The sequence below is a fragment of the Acomys russatus genome, chromosome 21, assembly GCF_903995435.1.
Source record: "Acomys russatus chromosome 21, mAcoRus1.1, whole genome shotgun sequence".
Taxonomy (NCBI): Eukaryota; Metazoa; Chordata; class Mammalia; order Rodentia; family Muridae; genus Acomys; species Acomys russatus.
Genome location: NC_067157.1, coordinates 41697293 through 41718723, shown reverse-complemented (window position 1 = coordinate 41718723; position 21431 = coordinate 41697293). Strand labels below are relative to the sequence as shown.

The 21431-nt window shown below is 40.5% G+C and overlaps 1 protein-coding gene across 1 annotated transcript in view; it reads right to left on the bottom strand.

Annotated features, from left to right (window-relative positions):
* Grm1 (glutamate metabotropic receptor 1) overlaps window positions 1-21431 on the bottom strand; it is a 384350-nt gene that overhangs the window by 252337 nt on the left and 110582 nt on the right. The window contains exon 3 of the mRNA XM_051164140.1: window positions 3084-3333. Within this exon, the coding sequence (XP_051020097.1) occupies window positions 3084-3333 (250 nt within the window). The remainder of the gene's footprint in view (window positions 1-3083; window positions 3334-21431) is intronic.

Sequence of the window (21431 nt, the reverse complement as noted above, 5' to 3'; positions counted from 1 at the left end):
AGAAGTTATGAAATCCTGAACATGACTCAGTGGTAGTGATTGGGAATATTCCGAGTACACTGTGAAGTGTAACAGGAAGTAAGAGCCAAGGAAAGGGAGCACACAGATCATCATTCAGGAAATTCTACTTATATATAATGAAATACCTCCTACTGCAATCTAAACTAAGGCGTATTTGTCCTTCTCTAATGTAAAGAGGCCTGTTGCCTCCTGTAGAAGTTTTTATTTCCTCAGATGATGGGATGAGATGAGAGCCATACTCAAATTTGATTAATACACAGCTTGGGCTGAGCCCAGAATGTTTCTCTGTTGTAGCTATCCCTATGCCTAAGCCTGAAAGTATCGAACCACCATACAATCCAATCTTCTGTAATCCTGGGCCTTGAAGGCTTCATCTTCCAGCCTCCATCTGCTAATCCAAGCCTAGAATGTTTTCAGCCCCCAAAACTTACTGATGAATAAATTCACCCTTTCTAGTTCTTTCTCAACTCTGACTGGCTGGTTCAACTCAGCTGTCTGACTCAAATGTCTCTCTAAGCTGCTCTCTGCTTCTCACTGAGATGTTTTGTTTGGAAAAAATGCCTCTGAACTCCACAAACTGAACCTCACTGACTTCACCAACCGAATTCAATCACACTGCACCAAATTGTACTCTTTTTCCTGTTCTGTTCTTGTAAAAAAAAAAAAAAAAAAAAAAAAAAAAAAGTTCAGTGTATCCCATCTTTGACTCATTCTATCAAATCTTTTTCTGATTTGTCACTTTGTCTGACCCTCAATTAGACATCACTTTCAAACACACCTGCTTTCTTCTATAAACTAACCTTACTTTCACTGTTTGGCATTAAAAGTGTGTCCTAAGGGGCTGTCTGAATTCCAGACAGATCATATTGTAATCCAAGGCATGTCTTCATTCCAGCTGGATCTCACAGCCCTAGAAGTCTTTACATGTGATCCCTTGCCCGAGCAGGCATGTTGCTGAATTAAAATTTTTCTACAGCCCCACATATAATGACCTCTTGTGAGCCTGGCAGCAGCAAGAGTCATACCATGTCTGAGGAAAGTAAATGGACCCTATAAAGAATGGCTCCTGACCTTGTATCCTGAGAGGAAGATGTACCTTTCAGCATTACTAAAGCAACTAGAAGTCGCTTATACCATCCTGGACATGTCTGTTGGAGCAGGAAGCTGCATTCACTCGGTGTCTACTGGAAGCACTCAGGACAGACCTCATCCACTGAAAGAGCAAACAGTCAGCAGAAGGAAAGGCTGATCTCAAGTGTATATGATTCTAGTCAACGCTGCATCTTGATCAGTTACCAATAGACTCGTACCTGGATCTTAAAGGAGTATTATGAACAAAAACCATAAAATACTGTTTTCTTCAAAACATTCTAAGAGACAGAAATAAAAGCCAAAACCAGCTTGATAGACCCTCATGGAAGGCAGCCCAGAAAGGAAAAGATACATTCTCTCACTTTGGCAGAGTATGGTACAGTTTTGGCATGTCAAAAAAAAAAAAAAAAAAAAAATGCGTGTCTCAGTAGCAGTAAGCACCAGTGCAGGAAACAATGTTCTCAGGAATTTAAGTGCTCATTTTGACAATGGTTCCTAAGGGCGTATCAATAGAACCCAGTGGGCAGGGTCATGCATCCAATAAGAGAGATGAAAGAGGTGCCAAGACAAGTAGCTCACCTCTTCATGAGTAAGTACACATGTGACTCTCAGAAATGCTTATATGAGCTTAGGTTCCTTATTAGCAGGTAAGCTAGAGCCAGAGAGGTTTAAGGTATCATTTCATCACCTTTCCCAGTTTTTAAATAATAGTGACAGAATGGATTTACACTGCAGTTACTGCGACATTTTGGGTCATCATACTTCATAATGAGATAGTTTGCATGCCCCAAAGTTCACATCTGCCATATCTGTTCAAGATTTCTTAAACTAGGATAGATCAGCTCCAAAATATTAAAGAGAATAAACAGAGTATTGCTGCTTTTAAAATGATAAACATCAGACTTTTAAAAGTAAACCACTCTTTATGTTTAAGAAAACAGTCATTTTATAAAGTAACTGAAGGGTGACTGTGTGGGTGCTGTCTGCCCTAGAGCATATATTAAGAACAACATCCTGAGTAACACTTCAATAATGCTGCTTGCTTCCTTTCCCTCCTATAAGAAACAGTAATCTCCTTCAAATGAATGTCCTAAAAGGACCTGTGTTCTTGTGAACATTTTATTCGGTAGGAGCCACATGATTCTACCCTGTCCAGTGTAGGAGAAAGAGCAGATACCAAGTGGGGTGCAGAGGACTGATGCATCCTCCTGAGATAGAATAGTAGAAAAAACAGCAGCTCTTTCATCCAATATTGAGAGGATAATTAAATAAGCAAGGAATCTGATAGGTCAAAACCCCTTGAAAAAAATTAAAAGATGCTGAGAACAGGTCCATATCCTCCAGGAAGAAAAAAAAAGAGGTTGAACCCATCACAAGGTATCTGCAGAAATCACACTAGAACACTATAAAATACTCCCTCACACAGACACACACACACACACGAACACATACACAGTATAACATAAGATTATATCATCATAAAGTCTGAATATCTTCATGTTTATTTAGCCACTCATTAAATTTCAGATCTTAACACCTATGTTCTGTTCCTATTGCTGCCCTTGGCTCACCAATACCAGGACTCTGTGCTCTGTATCATTAACCCGGTAGCTGTAGCCAGTCAAAGCAAAAGACAGGTTGCTATGGTAAGTAGACATTCAGGCAACAACTTTGTGTCTCTTTCTAAATAGTCTAACCAGCTGGTTATCAGCTGCGCTGCTCGAAGTGAATTTCTACCCAGGACTTGTCAGCAGTTCTGCGCTGGATGATAAGAGATACTAGTGCTCAGCTCTGTGCTTTATGCCCTTCACCTCGAGTAAAGAAGCTTGGTATAAAGAATTCCATTTATCCGCCAACGAGAGAGAGAGAGAGAGAGAGAGAGAGAGAGAGAGAGAGAGAGAGAGAGAGAGAGAGAGAGAGAGAGAGAGAGAGAGAGAGAGAGAGAGAGAGAGAGAGATTGATTGATTTACCTTCCAATGAGTGAGAACTCGCCCACGACGCCCAGGCGGCGCATGGCACTCAGGAGCCCACGCACGGTCATGCCCTCACAGAAGCAGACCACAACCCTGGCCTTGGGAAGTCGCTCACGGAGCTTGCGCAGAAGCCGGTCAAAGCTCTTCTCGCCAGCATTGCTGTAGATTTTGTCCGAATGTGCGATACAGAGGCCTTCCTGGGCAGCCAGTTCTTTGAAAGCATCCATTCCACTCTCGCCGTAATTCCCTGTCCAGAAACAATCAGCAGATGGTAAAGACCACAGGGCTAGCCACAGAATTAGAATGAGGATTTGTTTGTCTGGGGCTCAGAGTGGACAGGCAAGTGCCAGACAATTTGTAAGTGTCACTGGGCTGAGAGGAGACCTCGGTGGAGTAGAAAGTAATCAGATATAGTCAACAACCAACTCTATGAAAGCCAACAGAAAGGACATGGGGTAGGCATCCACAACTGAAAACCTTTTGTAAAACAAAGGGTCATTTCGCTATTTTATAGTCATGATTAATAATGTCTGTCCTATATTCTAACATTGGAGAATTGAGCCCAGTGGAATGCGGAGGTCAGCTGGCTTCATCTGGAGTCCAAGTCAAAACAAAGAAACTCAGACATGAAGCAATGCAAAGCCTCTCTGCCACGCTCCCTCTCCCCCACCACCTTATCAGCTGAGATCCTCATTTCAGATTTCAGTAAGAGCACGGGTGGAAAGTTAATAATTCATTCATCTCCTGACTGCAACCTCTATAAATCTTTCCTCATTGACACTCATGTCTTCTGTCACTCTTCTTGATGCAAGTCTTAAGTGCTTAAGGACAAAGCCAGCCACTGCTCAAGGTCAGCGGTTTCCATCACTTCTTGTCTATTCTAATGTGTCAGCTAAAGGAAAAAAGTGCTCGGATTATGATCCACAGAAGATACAACTTCATCCACTAGGTCAACAGAGTTGCTTCTTCCTTTCCATTTTCTCCTTTCTTCTGTATTTTTAGTTAAGTGTTTTTGCATTTTACTGGTATGTTAAAAGTTGCATACATTTAATATTTAAGCTTCATAATTTTGGATATACATATATCTACCAAAGCAAAATTGTCTCTCACTGAAGTCTCTTGTTATTGGAGTTACTAATCACATCCGTTTGTCATGATCTTTACTTTAATCAGCAACGTGTTGCACTCCGGGCCATGTTCCCCCTTAACGTCCTTGCTCTTGAGACACAGCACTCTCCAACCCCCTCACTATTAAAAGGCCATTCATTCCTTGGTTCATTTGCTTTGCCTTACATCCCTTCTCATCCTCTGAATGTTATTTTATTTTAGGAGTCTACTATGGGAAATGCTTTCCTCATTTACACTCCCACCCCCAGGTACTCCTTTCAGTGATATGCCCTCAAGTACTATCTGAGTGGTACTGCTCAGTGCTGTATCTGTATCTTTGGAATAAAAGACAAGGACACTCCCTTGCCTGCCTGACTTATCCATTTGCGGACTTCCCAGATGGCATATATCAGTATCACGCCTTTTCCTTCTCTACTTAGCCAGCATGCTTCTTTCAGATACCTTCTCTTAGAACTTCCGGCCTCCACCACCAAGTTCTGTGTTTTTTTCACATACTAGATCCACTTCCATAGCGCCTGTCTCCAGAACATTCTTAACTTAGCCTCTTTGCTCTGGTTCGGCCTCTTCTATCCTAAACCATGTCTTGGGTCATGTACCCTAAAAGAAAAGTCTGAGATAAAGATTCTTGTTCAAGGAATTGATGGAAGGCAAGAGGAGCAGGCACGGAAGCAGAGGTTAGGAGACAAGTGCTGACTAAGCAGGAAGCTTGCCTCCTGTAAGGAGTAGTTGGAGGCTGGTCCCAGAGGAGGTGATTGAGAACCTCACCTCCCTCACCTCAGCCTCACCTTGGAGCAAGAGAATGCTTGTCAGTCTGCCACTGAACGTGGTTACCAAAGCGAGTCACAATAGCAGATATTAACAGATGGCATTCACCCTGTAACTGTTAAATAGGAGACAGATAAGTGTACCAGAGAAAAGGAACCAGGGAAGGCCACCAAGAGTATCCTCCTCAGCAAGGTGCTGTCACTGCCTTGGCCTCATGATCAGATGCTTTACTTCCAATTCTTGTTCCCAGCAGTTCACTTCACACCTAGTGCTCTGTTATGGTGTGAATCGCACTACACTGCTCCTCTACAGAAAGCTCCAGTTGCTTCCTGCCATAAAAATAAAACCTCAACTGCACTTCCAGGCTCTACCCAGACTGATTCTCCCATCCTCCCCAACTCTCTCCTCCTGCTTAGCCTCTCTCACCTTCCTTGTCATCATGGACACCCTTCTTTTCTTGGAATACCCCCAAACCCATCCATTCTCTGCACTAGCCTGTTTCCAACATCTAAACAGATAATCTTGTCAGTCATATTTCACTATTCATCCCGTGTTGTCTGAGAAGCCTCCTACTTAGCTTAAATCACCCTCTCAGTAAACATTGGTCATGCTCACTCCTTTAGTGCAAATACCTGTACCTGACTGATATTTTTGCTTATGTTTTATTTTTCCCAAGACCATAAGCTTCATGAGAACCTGTCTCCATATGATGTGTTCTGAGATGCACATCTCAGAACCATTAGTACGTATAATGGTTTTATATACTTAAGTTCACTACTGTGAATTTCACTAAAGAGCATTTGTTATGGCCGGCTACTTGAGAAATGTGTAAGGATATAAAAAAAAGTAATTTATAATAAACAATCAGTGGGTAACAAGTTTACAAATATAACTGGGTCTTATTAACTACTAAAATAATGCTATTAAATAAGACATTTTTAATCTAGCAAGAGGCCAAGATTTCATTAATAATATTCAGTATTTTCAAGTCTGGTGATGTATGTCTTTAATTCTAGCACTCAGAAGGCAGAAGTATGTGGATCTTTGTGAGTTCAACTATAGCCTGATATACATAGCAAGTTCTGGGACAGGCAGAGTTGACAGAGTCTTCAAAAAAGCAATAAAAAATTAATAATAATAATAATAATAATAATAATAATAATAAATATTGAGTATTAGCAAAGCATATGTGCCTTTAATGCAGGACTAAATGTGATTAAAAATATTTTTAGCTGGCTCTTCCAAAAGACAAACATCCATTCAAAAGAGACTGTCCCAATTGCGTTATGTCAAATAAAGCAGATTGCACTGATGGACATCAGACTTGGAAAAAAAATATTTTTAGGCCTGCCAATGACAGGACATGCCTTTAGTCCCAGCAGAGGCACGGGGATCTCTGAGTTTGAGGCCAGTTTCATATATATATTTATTACAAGCATATACATATATATTACAAATTTTGGTTGTATATTTAAACAAAAATTAGGGTGCTGGGTAAATACAGCAATTATTTCATCAAACAATTATGAAATAATTTATTCCAGAAAGGTCTTATAACTTGAATTTTAACAACTGTGAAGTTTCACAAACACTGACTGACCTGTATGTTTAAAGATAAAAAGGCTTTCTTTCCTCATTTTTTAATAAGATTTTGTGATCAAATTATATGTTTGCCCTCTGACCACTGCAGTATCCTACCGAATCCAGTGTAGAGAAGTCCAAATGGAAGAATTAACACATCACGAGAACCCCAAGTCTCTGGACTGTGGAAACATGTCACAGCAAAACCAGAAGCACTAGCTGATTATAAGAGAGAAAGCCAACAAATGCCTTATTCATCTGCAGGAGAGGACATGAGGAAGGAAGGGGGAGGCCTCTCTCCCTTAGTAAATACAGGCTTGGGACTGCACAAGACACTATGAATAGACTGAGCAAAAGTCACTGTCATCTGTCAGGAGGTGGCATTGCAGGACAGACAACCTTACCTCTGAGGTGCCAACTCCTGGGCTTCCATCCCCGAAATTATTTTAGTCCTTCATCAACACACATGCAAATCAAGTGACCAAAAGCATTCTTTGCATGAGAAAAAGAAAATCTTTATGTTTTAAATCTAGCAATGGCCATGGGCATACTTACTTCAAACCCCTCACTTTACCCATATCAAGCTGCAAAATTTCTCAACAGATATGAAACCTGCTTGTGCAAGAACTGAATGTTTGTTGTGGTGGTTTGAATAAGATGCTTCCCATAGGCCCCCATATATTTGAATGCTTAGTCAACAGGGAGTGGTCCTCTTTGTTAGGGTTAGAAGGATTAGGAGATGTGGTCTTATTGGAGGAAGTCTGTCATTTGGAGTGGGCTTTGAAGTTTCAAAAGCTCATACCAGGCCCAATGTATTCATATTCTCTGTGTGTGTGTCTCTCTGTCTTTCTTTCTCTCTCTCTGTCTCTCTGTCTCTGTCTCTCTCTCTCTGTCTCTCTGTCTCTCTGTCTCTCTCTCTCTCTGTTTCTCTGTCTCTCTGTCTCTCTGTTGGCCATGGTATCTCGTCACAATAGAACAATGACTAAGACAGTTGTTAACCTGGCTTGACTCCTAGGCTCCCTTTTATTGTTTTCTCTCTCTTTCACATGTGCGTGTTATATAATATAATATTATATTACATATTATATAATTATTATGCATTATATAGTTATTATCTTATATATACAACTTAATGTACATATATACACTTTAGTGTGTGTTTTCATGATTGAATATAATATAATCTCTCTGTAGGTTAATTTATTCTGTAGAGAGCTTGTTCTAGTTTTTTTTATTCATATGATCTTGTTTAGACCACAATTGTTGTGTTTTGTTGAGATGAGGACTCACAATGTGCCTCTAGTTGACTTGGAGCCACAATATAGTCACAGCTGGCTGGGATTCACAGACATTCTCCAAAGTCTTCCTCCCTTATGCTGAAATTAAAGATATATACCACACGATCTACATGATTGTTTATTATATAAATTGGTAGAGAGCTAAGAGCTATGCACGGGGCTGCCTGTTTCATGATGTCTAGAAATATTCAAATTTGCATAAAAATTGACAGAGACACAAGAGCAAATTTTTCTTTTACAAATCTTTGCTGTTTAAAAATTGCACTTTTAAAAAGTAGGTTATTGGTCTCTCAAAACCCAAGTTATATGTGTTAGCCTCTTGAGGACTAGATAGAAATGACATGAAAAGGGCAAAGAAAAATCCCTTCTCATTGAGCTTAAACTGTGTTATTTTCCATTACAAGCACCTGGAATAGTGCATGAGAAGGACTAGACCACGAGTGCAGTGCAGATGCCAGTGACTAATGATCAGGAAAATGCATAAAGTATGCAACACTTGTTCAGACTTTGAAATGCAACCATAGTCTTCATAAAATGGAAAATAGGCGAGTTGCATTCTTGAGCTGTGGCCAAGCCATGAACGCTGCCAGAATGAAAATAATGCACTCACCCTGGAGCTCTGCCCTCCGCTCAGTTATACCACCACCTTACCCTCCGGCTTCCTCTTGCCTTTCTAGGTATCAGAGAATTTATTTAGCTACTTCTCTGGATCCAGTCCAGGAGAAAAGTTATGAATATGTAAAAAATAATTTATACTACAACACTTAAAAGTAAAAAGACTGTGTCATTTTAAATACTTGGGGCTACTAAATGTTGTATATCTTGTTTTCATCCTATTAGTATTTTCTTGAATTTTCAACTTCAAAATGCCTGCGTTCTTCCCCTTAAGAGTTGCCAAGAAAGATCCTATACTGGCTTATCCTTCAATCTGATACATATTGACTGTTTCCAGTACCAGGATAAACAGCTAAACATTCACCTATGCACTGCAGCAAACCCACGTAAACTGCATGCCCCCTTTTACCAGTATAGACTCAGAAGTTCAAGCATATTAGGGAGTTTTCCCAGGGCAACCCAGGGAACAGAAGTGAACATGAAGCTGCAGGAGGTATTTCTAGACAGTGAGGAGTCACTACGGAGCAGAATGTTCATGATAGTTTATAGAATGACGTCTTGTGACACTCTCTAGTGAGGCATCTGGCATAAGATTACAGCATAAAAACCTGCTATATGTTGCTGTAACATAACAGATTTTATAACAGACTTTGCTCCTGTTACAATGTTGTCTAAAACCTAGAGAGTAAGAAGTAAGGGTAAGAGCTGCCCAGGAATTAGGAAATGTATGTTAGAAAGTGCTAATCCCTATCTCAGCTATGGTGACAAATATTTACAGGGTAAAATTAGACATGCTATAAAGTAAGCATCCAATCAACTGATAACATTTAGGGCGGGCACAGGACTCGTGAAGAAATCACTGTTATTAAGTAAGGCAATAAGACTGGGCAGTATTACCTACACAGCAGCAGCACTAGGAGAAATATTGACAAGGGGCATAAACTTTGGAACTACACAAAGAAGGAAAACCAATGGCAGCATCTAACTCTGGATTTTCTAAAGTATATATGATTGCAATGCAGTCAGATATGATAACGTTGTGTGCCAATATTTTTAACATTGCCCTCGTATAGACAAGATTATCTATGTCTACTACTTTAAAATACTTTTCTTGTTATTCAAATGCTATTTCTGTTGAAATGCTGTCATTGCGGACTGAAGAGATGGCTCAGAGTGAGAGCGCTTGCCTTGCAATCATGAGAACTAGATTTCTGATACTTAGAACTTTTATAAACGCTAAGTAAACAAGAAACCCACCCATAATCCCGGCATCAGAAGGTAAAGACAGGGTTGTCAGAGAAAGTTGGGTTGTAAGATTAGCCATATAGACAAGCTCTAGGTTTGGTGGAGAGACCTTGGTGAGTTAAGTCTGGTAGAGGATAATTTACAACATCAATCTTAGGCTTCCACATATGTGCACATAGATGTTCATGCACACCCACAGGTAGAAAAATGTGCACGCGCACGCGCACACACACACAGACACACACACAAAGTGAGAGAGAAATTGGTTAATTAAATGTAGATGATTAAATGTAATCAATTAAAAATAAATTTAAATCTTGGTCAAACAACTGTATTCACCATTGCTTATTAACACATCTACCTATCAATTCTACAAGAGAAACATGGAAGTGTCTCTTCTACTCCTTAAAGAATGAAGGATCTAACATTGAAAGTAACATTAGTCTTGTGTCCTTCTTTCATGCAGTTAGTCATAGGGCCACCGGAGGGTCCCTGCCTTTCTAGTCTAATCTATACATACATTTGCAGACCAATCCTCATCAACAGAAGGCTTCTTGAGACATACTAGGCAAATACAATAAAGTCTCATTTTATAAAGAATTATAATAAGGCATTTATTTCAGAGTACGTTCTAGAAATCTACTGTTGAACACTCACCACTATCAGGAAATTCTTCCTTTTACTCTAAATTTCATACAATAAAAGTCCAAATTCATTTTGTTTTCATACTCTATGGAGACAGATACCAGCTACGAAATGTGGGTAGACAAGCCCTACAGCAGTCACCATCCAGCTTTGTTGTCACCCAGCTGAAAAGTAACCTCTGCTACTTCAACCTTCCCCTGGACCTTGGAATTTGTTTGGCCCCCAGAAAATATGATGGCCCAATTGCCTCCTTCCAAATACCTGCAGAGTCCTCCACCACATCACCATCCTTAGTCTGGTCATCAGTGAGTGAGTGAGTCATCTTCTGCCTTAGGTCTTTCAAGTGACAGAAACTGATACTTAAGGTCATTGAAGCAACAGTCTCAAACAGGGCAGTCCTAAAAAGAATAGAACTTTTCCCAGAAAATTCCAACGCCCTGTTTGAAAAGGTGCAGGGAGAGCATCAAAGAGACTGATCATGGTGTGGCTGCTTTCTCTATGGAATGGGACATGATCAAGGAGAAGTAATCTTGGCTTTGTTCCGTTCAGTGTTCTCACTGTGCCTTAGAGATGAGTGGTTAAGAGGATGAGTCTGGAGGCAAATCAACCTGTTTAAATCCTGTTTACTGGGCCCTGGATAACCTTAAAGAAATTTCCTTTAGAAGCCCTGGATGCCTCTTGAGTAAAATGTGGATTATAATATGCATATCCAAGCCTTATTGAATATATTAAATAGTGTGTGATAATGAATGTACATTTTCTAGAATACAGGCTAATGCCAGGAGGTTAGAGAGATGGTTCAGCACTTAACAGCATAACATATACTGTTGTTGATGAAGACCTGAGTTGAGTTCCCAGTACCTACTTCAGACAGCTCACGTCCATTTGTAACTCCAACTTCAGAGGGCCCAGCATACTCTACTGACATCTCCAGGCACCTGCGCTCGTGTGTGTGCACCTACACACAGGCGCAAGCATACACATAACTTAAAATGTAAGACTTTTTCAAAAAAAAGGAAAGAAAAATGCAAGTTTGTTCTCCATATCTCTCTACAGTTTTAGAATCTAAAAATAGTGCACAACTTTTTTAACATTGACCCAAGAGTTTGAGAATTATTGATTTCCATGAGGCTATTTATAAAACACAAGTTTCATGGTTGTTTCTAACTGCAGGAGTTGACTTTGCACTCACGGTCTCATGTGCCAGGTTATCCTTTGATGTTTTCCCTACCACACTTTAATGCCCTTATTTCTTTCACTTAGGGGTGTTTGGTGTTTGCATTTTAGAAATGCATTTAAATTATGTTTGTCTACAGTGAGTCTGTCACTGAATCTTCAAGTGACTTCGAGAAGCCATGAGGCTTCACTGTGCGTGTTAGAGTCACACACTGATGCCCGATGTGTTGCCTCTGTAACTTGTGAAAAAGAAGTTAAAAGAAAGCAAAATGTAAGAAGGATAAAAAAGGAAAAGAATCATCATTCTTGTTGTTGAGGGAAGTATGTCTTCTGTTTGAGAGATTCCATATGGAGGGAACAGGTTTTCATGGGCAGCTTTCATCATACCAGTCTGCTTTCCTGACATTACTGGTATCCATGAACAATCAAAATTGGTAATGCTGCATCCAGTTGCAGGTTCTACAAACATGCTGGAAAATGCATCACCTCCCCCCAGTACACACACACACACACACACACACACACACACACACACACACACGATGAAACTATATAAACTGTTTAATAATCCCTAGCATTGCCAATAATTCATGCCATGATAAATAAGCTATCCCTACTCCTTAGAGGAAATTTTGATGGCAATGCTCTACACCATTGCATTATATCTTCATATCCTTTGGCTCAGAAAATAATTCCATATCCAACAAGTTACTATAGTCTTCATCACAGCATGTAGTTGGAAATAATAATAAACCAAAACAAATAAAAATGCTGTCAACAATAGGAGATTAGTTAAATAAGCATTATGTACATCAAAGTAATATCTACAAAAGGTCTCTAAGGTTATGTAGAATTATACTAACAAGGAAAATATTTATCCTATATTGTTAAATTTTAAAAATGGCTAAAACATTTTGTGCAATACAAAGCTTATTAGAAGTCTGTGTAGATGCAGAAGATTTGAAGAATACATAAAACATTAGCTGGATTTCTTAGTATGATAGAATCATACATAGTTATATTTTATCTGTTTTATAATTTATAATAATCATAGATTATGTTGGTAAGAAAATAACTTTTAAATTGTAATGTATAGAAGTGGAAACTGAAGACTGTCTAGGACCACACAGCTACAACAGGGTATTATAGGAAATTTTGTAGAAGAGAAATTAACCTCTTATCATGCCTAGGTAACAAATTTTACTCTTAAAGGAAATGTAACTAATATTATTACTTCTCTTAAGTAAAGTTAGCTATAGGCTATGTGGTACATTCTGCCATATCTACATACCTGGATTGAATAAGTCAAATTTTTGTTTGAAATCCTGGTATGTCTTCTCTATTTTTTAAAAGCTCTTTATCTATCTATCTATCTATCTATCTATCTATCATCTCTGTTTTTGTCTCACCCATGTTAATGTTTATCTTTGTTGTTTCTATCTACCTCCCTCTTTTCTGTAAATTCCTTTTGTCTGGGCTGCTTGCCTGGCTCTATGCTCCCTCTGTGGCTTTCCTCTATAGGAAAATAGCATAGTCGAGGCCAAGTTCCTTGACTAACTAAAGTTGCATTGAGTCAGTAAAAATACTATTTAAATATCATCATGTCTAGATAAAAAAAAATTCTTCTTAAAGGAAATATTTCTAATATTAATAAGACTACCCTTAAAAAAAATTAGCCATAGTTTACTCCCTGCTATATCTGCATATTTGAATTGAATTAACAGATTTCTTGTTTTAAGTCACTGTAAGCTAATTGGAGTGGATTGGGACTGTAAGGTCATGAGGCTATATTCATTTTATCAGGGAAACCAGGTCCTAGGTCTTATCAGACACAGCCGACCAAGAAAAGGGCCTAACTTCCTCACCTGGATCCTGTAAAGTGCTAAATAACTAGGGCTGGCATGGACAACACTGCCTCACTGACTTGTCATCCAACAGGCAGTGTATGTGTCAAGGACTGAACTCCTGGCTGTCTCTGGGGCTTAAGCTGGAACTTGTCCCCAGTCTTGATATGGGTGATTCAACTGCCTATGCTCTGTCTGTCATACGGCTTACCTCTCTGAATCTATCCCTGCTATTTCTGTTGTGACCCAAGCCCTTTCATCTCTACAGCTGGCTGGATCTTTTCTCTCAATCCTGATTTTATAGCAGCAGCTTCTTTCGAGAAATTGATTTGAGTTTCTTCTCTTATCAACACAGATTCTATTTGCGTTTCTACCATGCCACTTCTGAAACCACTAGAAGTCTTCTATAGACCCCTTAGCTTGTACTCATTCCATAACCCACAGCTAGGCAGGCAGCTGAGAGGGAGATAAAATGCTACCTGATGTGTGATGAAAGAGTTGACATTACTAAATGAGGTCAGAATCAGATAAGAGGAAATAAGAGCTTGCATTGGCTCGTCCAGGTTACCTACGTACATGGAATTATCTAACAAATCGCTGCCATTGTTCCCTCTGCCCACATTGTAAATACATTGCAATAAATTGTGGCACTGCAGAAAGACACAAAGGAGTTTGTCTGTATCTGGCATAGCAAGCAAAGGACCGACGGCGTTTTTGATGCAGAAATAATAGTGAATAAAAGCCACTTAAATGGTTTCTCTCTGGAGACTGTCTCACTAAAATTGAAAATAAAAATAAAAATATCAAAGCATGAGTTGGTCCAGACGGGTAAGTACTTTGCTGATTAAAAAGCAGTGGGGAGATGTGTGGAAATGTGTCTGCATCGTCTTCTTTATTTTTACTATAGCTCTGTTACCTCATCCAGTCACAAGTACAGGAGGCCCCTGAGGCCAAGGGAAGCAAAGTAGCTTGTCCAAACTTGTCACATAAAGATTTGAACAGGGGGAATCTGACCCTGAGGTCTGTGGCTCCAAATTTCTCATCCCCAACCCGTGTGTGTGTGTGTGTGTGTGTGTGTGTGTGTGTGTGTGTGTGTGTGTTTCAGAGTCCAGTAGCTTCCAACACAGTATCTAGGCTCCTTTTTCCTTACTCAAGTCACCGAATTCTGTTTGCAAGAAACTATACAGGCAACAAAACCTACAGACACAGACTCCCTGGCAGCCAGAGAAACAAAATGACCAGTTCCAGAGAGTGCTATTTGAGCAGAGTGAGGGGTCTAGGAAATTTGTGCAGGGATATGAAGGCAGGTGTGTAACTCAAGCCTGGACAAAGCCTTCCCACACAAGCAGAACACAGACCAGTGTACAGACATGGATTAACACCAGGCTACAAACCAGCCCTGCACTTCATATTGGTAGATGTTTTATTGTGTGGGAGGGCTAGTTTTATGCTATTTGCAAGGGAGAGCACTCTTGACACTGACTGAGTGCTTGTGTTTCCCTGAGCCACTGGAAAATCAGACTGTAAGGTGAAGTCATAAGGGTGGAGCCATAATATCATAAAATCATTGCACTTTTCATAGAAGACTCCCAAAAGCTCAGAAATCTCCCCCTCCCCTCTCTCTCTCCTCTCTCTCTCTCTCTCTCTCTCTCTCTCTCTCTCTCTCTCTCTCTCTCTCTCTCTCTCTCTCTCTCTCTCTCTCTCTCTCTCTCTCTCTCTCTCTCTCTCTCTCTCTCTCTATCTCTCCACCTTGAAATGCAAGTCAATAAAAAGGACCTCATCAGTTACCAGATAAGTTAGGGATAAAACCTTGACTTTGATTTTTTTTTTCCAGCATAAACAACTGAAAAAAATTATTTTTGTGTTTTGTTACATGAGCCTAAGGCAGGCAAGTTTAATATTATATGACTGCTCCTCTGTGCTCACAGGCTCTGTAGCCATGGGTTCAACCAATGTCAGATAGAAACAGTGATGGATGGTGCATTCCCAAAGTTGCCAAAAAGTCAACTTTGCATTCCCATCTACCTGGGACGATGCTGAATCCTCATGCATGAAGTGGTTGACAGGTATTCAAACAGCAGCTTCCCTGAGTCTCTCCAGAACTCATGAGTGAATTATTGGTCCTGGGTCTCCCTTGCACATCCCCTCTGCTGCTTCCCCTCCTGGCTGATGTAAAACTTGCCTCTTAAAACTCAGTTCAGCCCCAAAATAGGCCACTAAAATGTTGATTCAATGACCAGTGCAATCCTTCAGTGTCTAAGCGGGAAGGTAAAGTGTTATCTCTCATGAAAACAAAAGTCTTGCATCTTGAAAAATAACTTGATAATATTTGAGTGTGTTGCACATGCTGTGACTTTTTCTTATCTGGATTCCTTAAGCAATAGAGCATAGCAATTTGTACAGCACTTATTCGGTATTAAATATCACAAGTAATCCATTGTTTATTTTATTCTATTTGTTTTTGTCAGGCATGGGTTCACTGTGCGGCACAGGCTAGCCTTGAATTTGCCATCTTCCTGCCTGAGTCTCCTTAATGGAGATACGTAGCACCTAAAGATAACTGAAAGTATTCAGGAAGACGGGCATCAGCAAACACCGCAGGACTAGAGACTGAGGGATTCCCTCTGGACAGCGAGGAATAATTGAACATGACATTCCACAGTAGAGTGCCCAGAAGAGAGCCAACAGTAGAGAATGCTTCTAACTAGCTGGCTCCTCGAGCCACTTCTTGTTTGAGTTTCTTGGCTCACATCAAAATGTAGGGTTCATACTAGGAGATCCTTCAGGTTCCTGATAGCATAACATGTGGGGATTCTGGATCAATATGAATCAGCACTCTTTCATAAGCTCGAGCTTCGTGTCAAAACATTTTTCAGATTCTCAGTTCCCAGAGTAGACATCTGCTTAGCAGACTCTTCCCCCAACAGCTTTCTCCCTTCATGATCTGATTTCTCTTACAAGTGTGTTACTGTAGGGGAAGAGAACGCACTTGCTGTGGAACCATTAGAGCCCTGGCTTGTCTTGCAGACATATGTTCGCCAATACTGACAGGTATACACGCACTGGGAGGCAGGGAAGGAGAAGCCGCCCTCCAGAGCAGCTGAGAAGTGAGAGAATAAGGCCATGGACAGAACAAGGTCATTAGTTGAGGCTGAGGTAATAGAGAGCCAGACTGGCCCGCATCATGGGACCGCTGCTCAGTGTCCAGCTGGTCCTTTACTTGTCTAAGGAGCTACTTTTAGCTACCATTTGCTCAATGGAATTAGCCCAGTTCTGTTACTGATTTCTTGTTTTCACTCTATGTAACCTCACTTTTTAAAGTCCTTTATATCATCAGTGAAAAATACCTTTTCATTGAATACATTCAACCTTTGGTCAAAGGGAAATTAAGTTCTGAAGTGGATATTACTTTTAATTCAAAGGGCACGGCAGCAAGTAACAGTAAATGGAATGAATTAAAACATCAGTGGAGTTGAAAACCTGAAACCGTGTCAGGACTTAGACCTCCCTTACAGTGACTGTGACAACCTGCTAATTCATGGCCTGTCTGGGCTCCAGTCCCCTAGCCTGCACAGGGAGGGGGCTGTCATGGATAATCTCAAGTCTTTGTTATGGGTCAGAGAGTCTAGCTGGGTTTGTGTATCAGGTGGGGATGGCTCATGACATCCGGCCATGCATTCTGAAGCTTTAGGCTGACATTAGTTTCATCTTCCATTTTATGCTGTGCTGAGGAGCCTCTCCCACTACTCCTCACATTCTCTTAGACTGAACACTGGTTTTAGGAGAGGTCACATACTAAAATGGTGAGAAACTGGCACTGTCCTGTTTACTGCCTGTGGGATTTGGAGCAAGTCAGTTACTTTCTCTGGCCTTTGGTTTCCTTATCTTGAAATGGGGATTGATAATAGTAACCATCATCTAAGAGTTATTGTAGGAATTCAGTAATTCTAATGCATGCAAATATTAATATTTTATTAATTTTGGTTTTTATAATTTATATAAATTTAATAATTTGATTAATATTTGATGGACATAATAATATTTGTATTCATCAAAAATTAGTACTTGCATGCATTAGTAGCATCTACAAGTTCATTATTCATAGTAACACACAAAAGCTTGCTATTATCTGTTTATAAAGCATCTTAAACTGTAGTACTGTGCTCTAACTGAAGCCTTTTACATCCTTAAATCCCTCTAACATATGGATAAAATTGAAGCATACGATAAGTAAGAGAGCATGGCCTGAGGAATCAGCTGCTGGAGTCCACAGTCTTAGTCAGAATGCTGCACGGAATGAGGCACATGACAAGGATGGGCATGGGTGAGTCAGACGGATCAGGGGAAGGAGGAGTGAAGGGCCTTATCTGCAAGTAACAGTGAGCACAGCGGAGTGAGTGAAGTGCCAAGAACACAACTAAGAAAATGTCACTGGGCATTCGATCTGCGTCTCCGGCCAAAGCATTTGGAACAAGCCTTGAAGATGTTGCTGCTGCTGCTGCTGCTACTGCTGCTGCTGCTGCTGCTGCTGGAATTTCTGGCAAATACCCACTTCAGGCAAGATACCTCTGTCACCTCCCTCTGAAATTGTAGCACTAATAAGGCATTACTTTTCTTTTCTTTTTTTCTTTTTTTTTTTTTTTTTTTTTTTTTCTCCTGAAAAGAAAATGGTTCGGGAGAGGAAACACATTAACCTCCAACCCGCTAATAAGATTTGGCTTCCTGGTACTCTCTGAAAGCAACAGACAGCTGATGACATCATGAGGCCCTGGAGATGAGGTTAAGAGAGTCTTGCATTAAAGGTAGAATTTGTCAAATCCCCAGCAGAGCTGAGTCCTGGTTGCTTTCCCTTGGTTATCCTTGGATCGTTACAAATAACTTCTGATGGTGAGTGATTCATTGGGCCTGTTGTTTTACATCTTCACAACTCATTTGGATAACAGGACTCCCAACAGAGAAGGAGCTAAGCATGGAAGTCTAGTACCTTCCATGAGAACACAAGAGATGAGATTTTTTTTAAAGTGATCACAGTTGGGTGTGGTGGTGTGCACCCTTAATCCCAGCAATAGGGTGGCAGAGGCAGGTGGATCACTGTGAGTTCAAGGCCAGCCTGGTCTACAAAGTGAGTCCAGGACAGCCAAGACTAAGAGAAACCCTGTCTTGGAAAAAAAAAATTTTTTTTTTAATTAAAAAGTGATCTCTCCCTCAGTCTGTCTTTATCTCAGCACATCTTGAAGGCAGGATAAATTTTGGTTCAAAGGTTTTGTAGGTGGAATGGTGGTCCCTGCCCACCACTATGAGTCCTACCTGGCTAGAAGGTGGCCTCTTTAGTCTCTGGGTGCTCTACTACAAGGAGGCTCAGCTAGAGACATCCCCCATCCTCCCTGGAGCCTTCTATGTTGCAGATCTCCAGCTCGTCTCAATGATGCCCCCTCCCTTGGTTTCCCTTTTCTCTTCAAGCCCTCTAGCCTCCCCTCCCCATTCTCCGCACATGTGATCTATCTCCTCCCCTTTGTTTCCCCCATCATGCTCTCTCCTACCCAGTTCCCTCTCCACTTCCACTTCCACTACCTATTCTAGTTCCCTATCTGAGTGAGACTTAAGGAGGGTTTCCATTGGGCTTCTTTGGATCTGTGAATTGTAGTATGGTTATCCTGTAATATATGGCTCATATCTGCTTATAAGTGAGTATATACCATGTATGTCTTCCTGGGTCTGGGTTACTTCCAGAAAATAATAACAAGAAAAAGATGTCTTTACATGTAAGTATGGAAGTAAGGTGTGTGCATGTGTGTGTGCACTCTTGCATGCCTATGCTGCAAACTGAACCCAGGGCTTCACATGGGCTAGACAGTACTCTGCCTCTGAGTTATATCCCAAATTCTTACATCATTTTACTTTGATACAGCATCTCACTGAGTTTCTCAGAAACATGAGAAGTTTAGATGAACTGTCTCAAGCCACCATCGAATGATGTAATCACTGAAATGAACATCCTTGCAATGCCCAGCTCTGAGTTGATTAAGTGGACATTTGCTGAAGCAAGCAATGTCCAGCTCTTCTGACCCCTGAAGCACAATGTTCCAATGCTTATTGTGAAACAACTGTCAAGGATTAAAATACAGCCCTTGGAAGACAAGGAGGACACTGAGGATGTTACAATTTATTATTGTTAATTGGACAAAACACATCAAAACTTAATCCGTGGTAAACCTACTCCAAGGAGAATCATTTCACAAAGGAAGTTGAGTACTCACAATGGTAGATAATTTTTGGCGGGTACATTGCTTCCCTCATGAAATTACAAAGAACTTCGGAGAGAAGCTATCCCATCATCTGCAGAATGATGTCACAAACAAACTGGGGTCAAGCTTCCAAAGAATGAGCTATTCAAACATCAAGTGTCACTTTCCATGGATTTAGTTGCCTGCTTTCTTAGATTTCTTCCAGAGAAATTAATGGTTTGGAAATAACACTATAAAGACAAGCACAGTGATCCATGCCTTAATCAGAGCAGTTGAGAAACTGAAGCAGGAGGATTAAAAATTCAAAGCCAACCTGAGATGTATACAGAAAGACCCAATCCACCCGTGAAAGAAAATGAAGGAAGAGGAGGAAGCTTTTGTTTAATAACCCATGGCTTCTGTGGAGTTTTTCCTTCCATGCAAGGCATCCCTTTTCAAAATGTTTATTTATATATACATACACACATAATATATTATATTGTACTTTTATTGGTCAAGAATGTAAAGATTTGTTGCAGAGGAAAGCACTGAGAATAGGTACTAAGTGCTAAGTACATTATTTATGCTGTCCCTCAAATGCTCAGGGAGCATCACAGAAGACGGGACGGAAAGAAAGTTGGAGCCATAAAATAGTTAGAGGGCTGCACAGTATCACACTTAAGTCTGCATGATAACCACAACATTCTTGTTTGGTCCTGAGAACAAGTCTTCAGGGAAAGAGAAAAAAAGCATGGAGTCTATGAAAATTGGTTCAAATCTCAACTGCACCCTTTATTCTCTAAGTTACCATTCTCTCCCCTGGAAAATATGTTGATGTCAATACCCATCTACCCCACAGTGTTGAGTGAGCTGCTACATGAGGTAGTGTGAGGTTACAGATCTCAAAGCTCTTAGGATACATTAAATGATCTTGATAAGCTCCTACTATGATTATCCCTGTGGCAGATGGCATCTTCTGCAGATGGCCACGGCAATATATCCCGTCCCACGTACTTTTACAACAATGTGACATTATCATTCTCCCATAGAAGACTACAATCTGTGTTCCTTCCTTTCGAACCACAATAGCACTGTGACTATGGCCAAAATGACCCTAGATAACTTTGAAGATGAGTCACAAATTAGTAACAGCTTTGGCTTGGACAGCTATGAACTTGCCCTTGACAACTTGCTACTGCTCAGTGAGGAAGCCAAGAGGCACATGCAGAGGCAAGTGTAGGCAAGTAGCCACCACCTGAGGTCCAAGCGGCTTGCCAGCATTAGCCACCAGACAGGTGAATGAGTAAGCTCGATGGGCGACAAGTGATGGTGGCACTAACTGTCATCATTTAAGCTAGCCTATTTTCTCCAAATTGAACAGTCCAGCTGCCCTCATTGAGCCTTAGTAAAAAAAAAAAAAAAAATGAACGTGCTTTATTCCAAGCTGCTGAATTTGGGAACAGTTTGTTACAATCTGCCTGTATCAATACACAACCAGAAAAAATACATTGTGAAATTGCAGATGAGAAAACAAACCCAGAGAGATCAAAATCTTGCCAAAGATCACACAGTTAATGAGAAGTAGTAAGGCAACCCAGGTGCATATATTTGGATTCCAACTCACACGTTCCTTCCATAATTTAAATTTAGAAAATCATCTAGATGAAGAATAACCTTCTTGACTGGCTCATGTCCTACTGTAAATTTATTACATCTCTGACCTTTGAGTGATGTGTTCCTTCTAACCTTACCCAACACACACCTCAGGGCCAAGTTAAAGGCTTCCAACAGCACTTGTGGCCTCCTCCCCCATGCCTTTGGGAC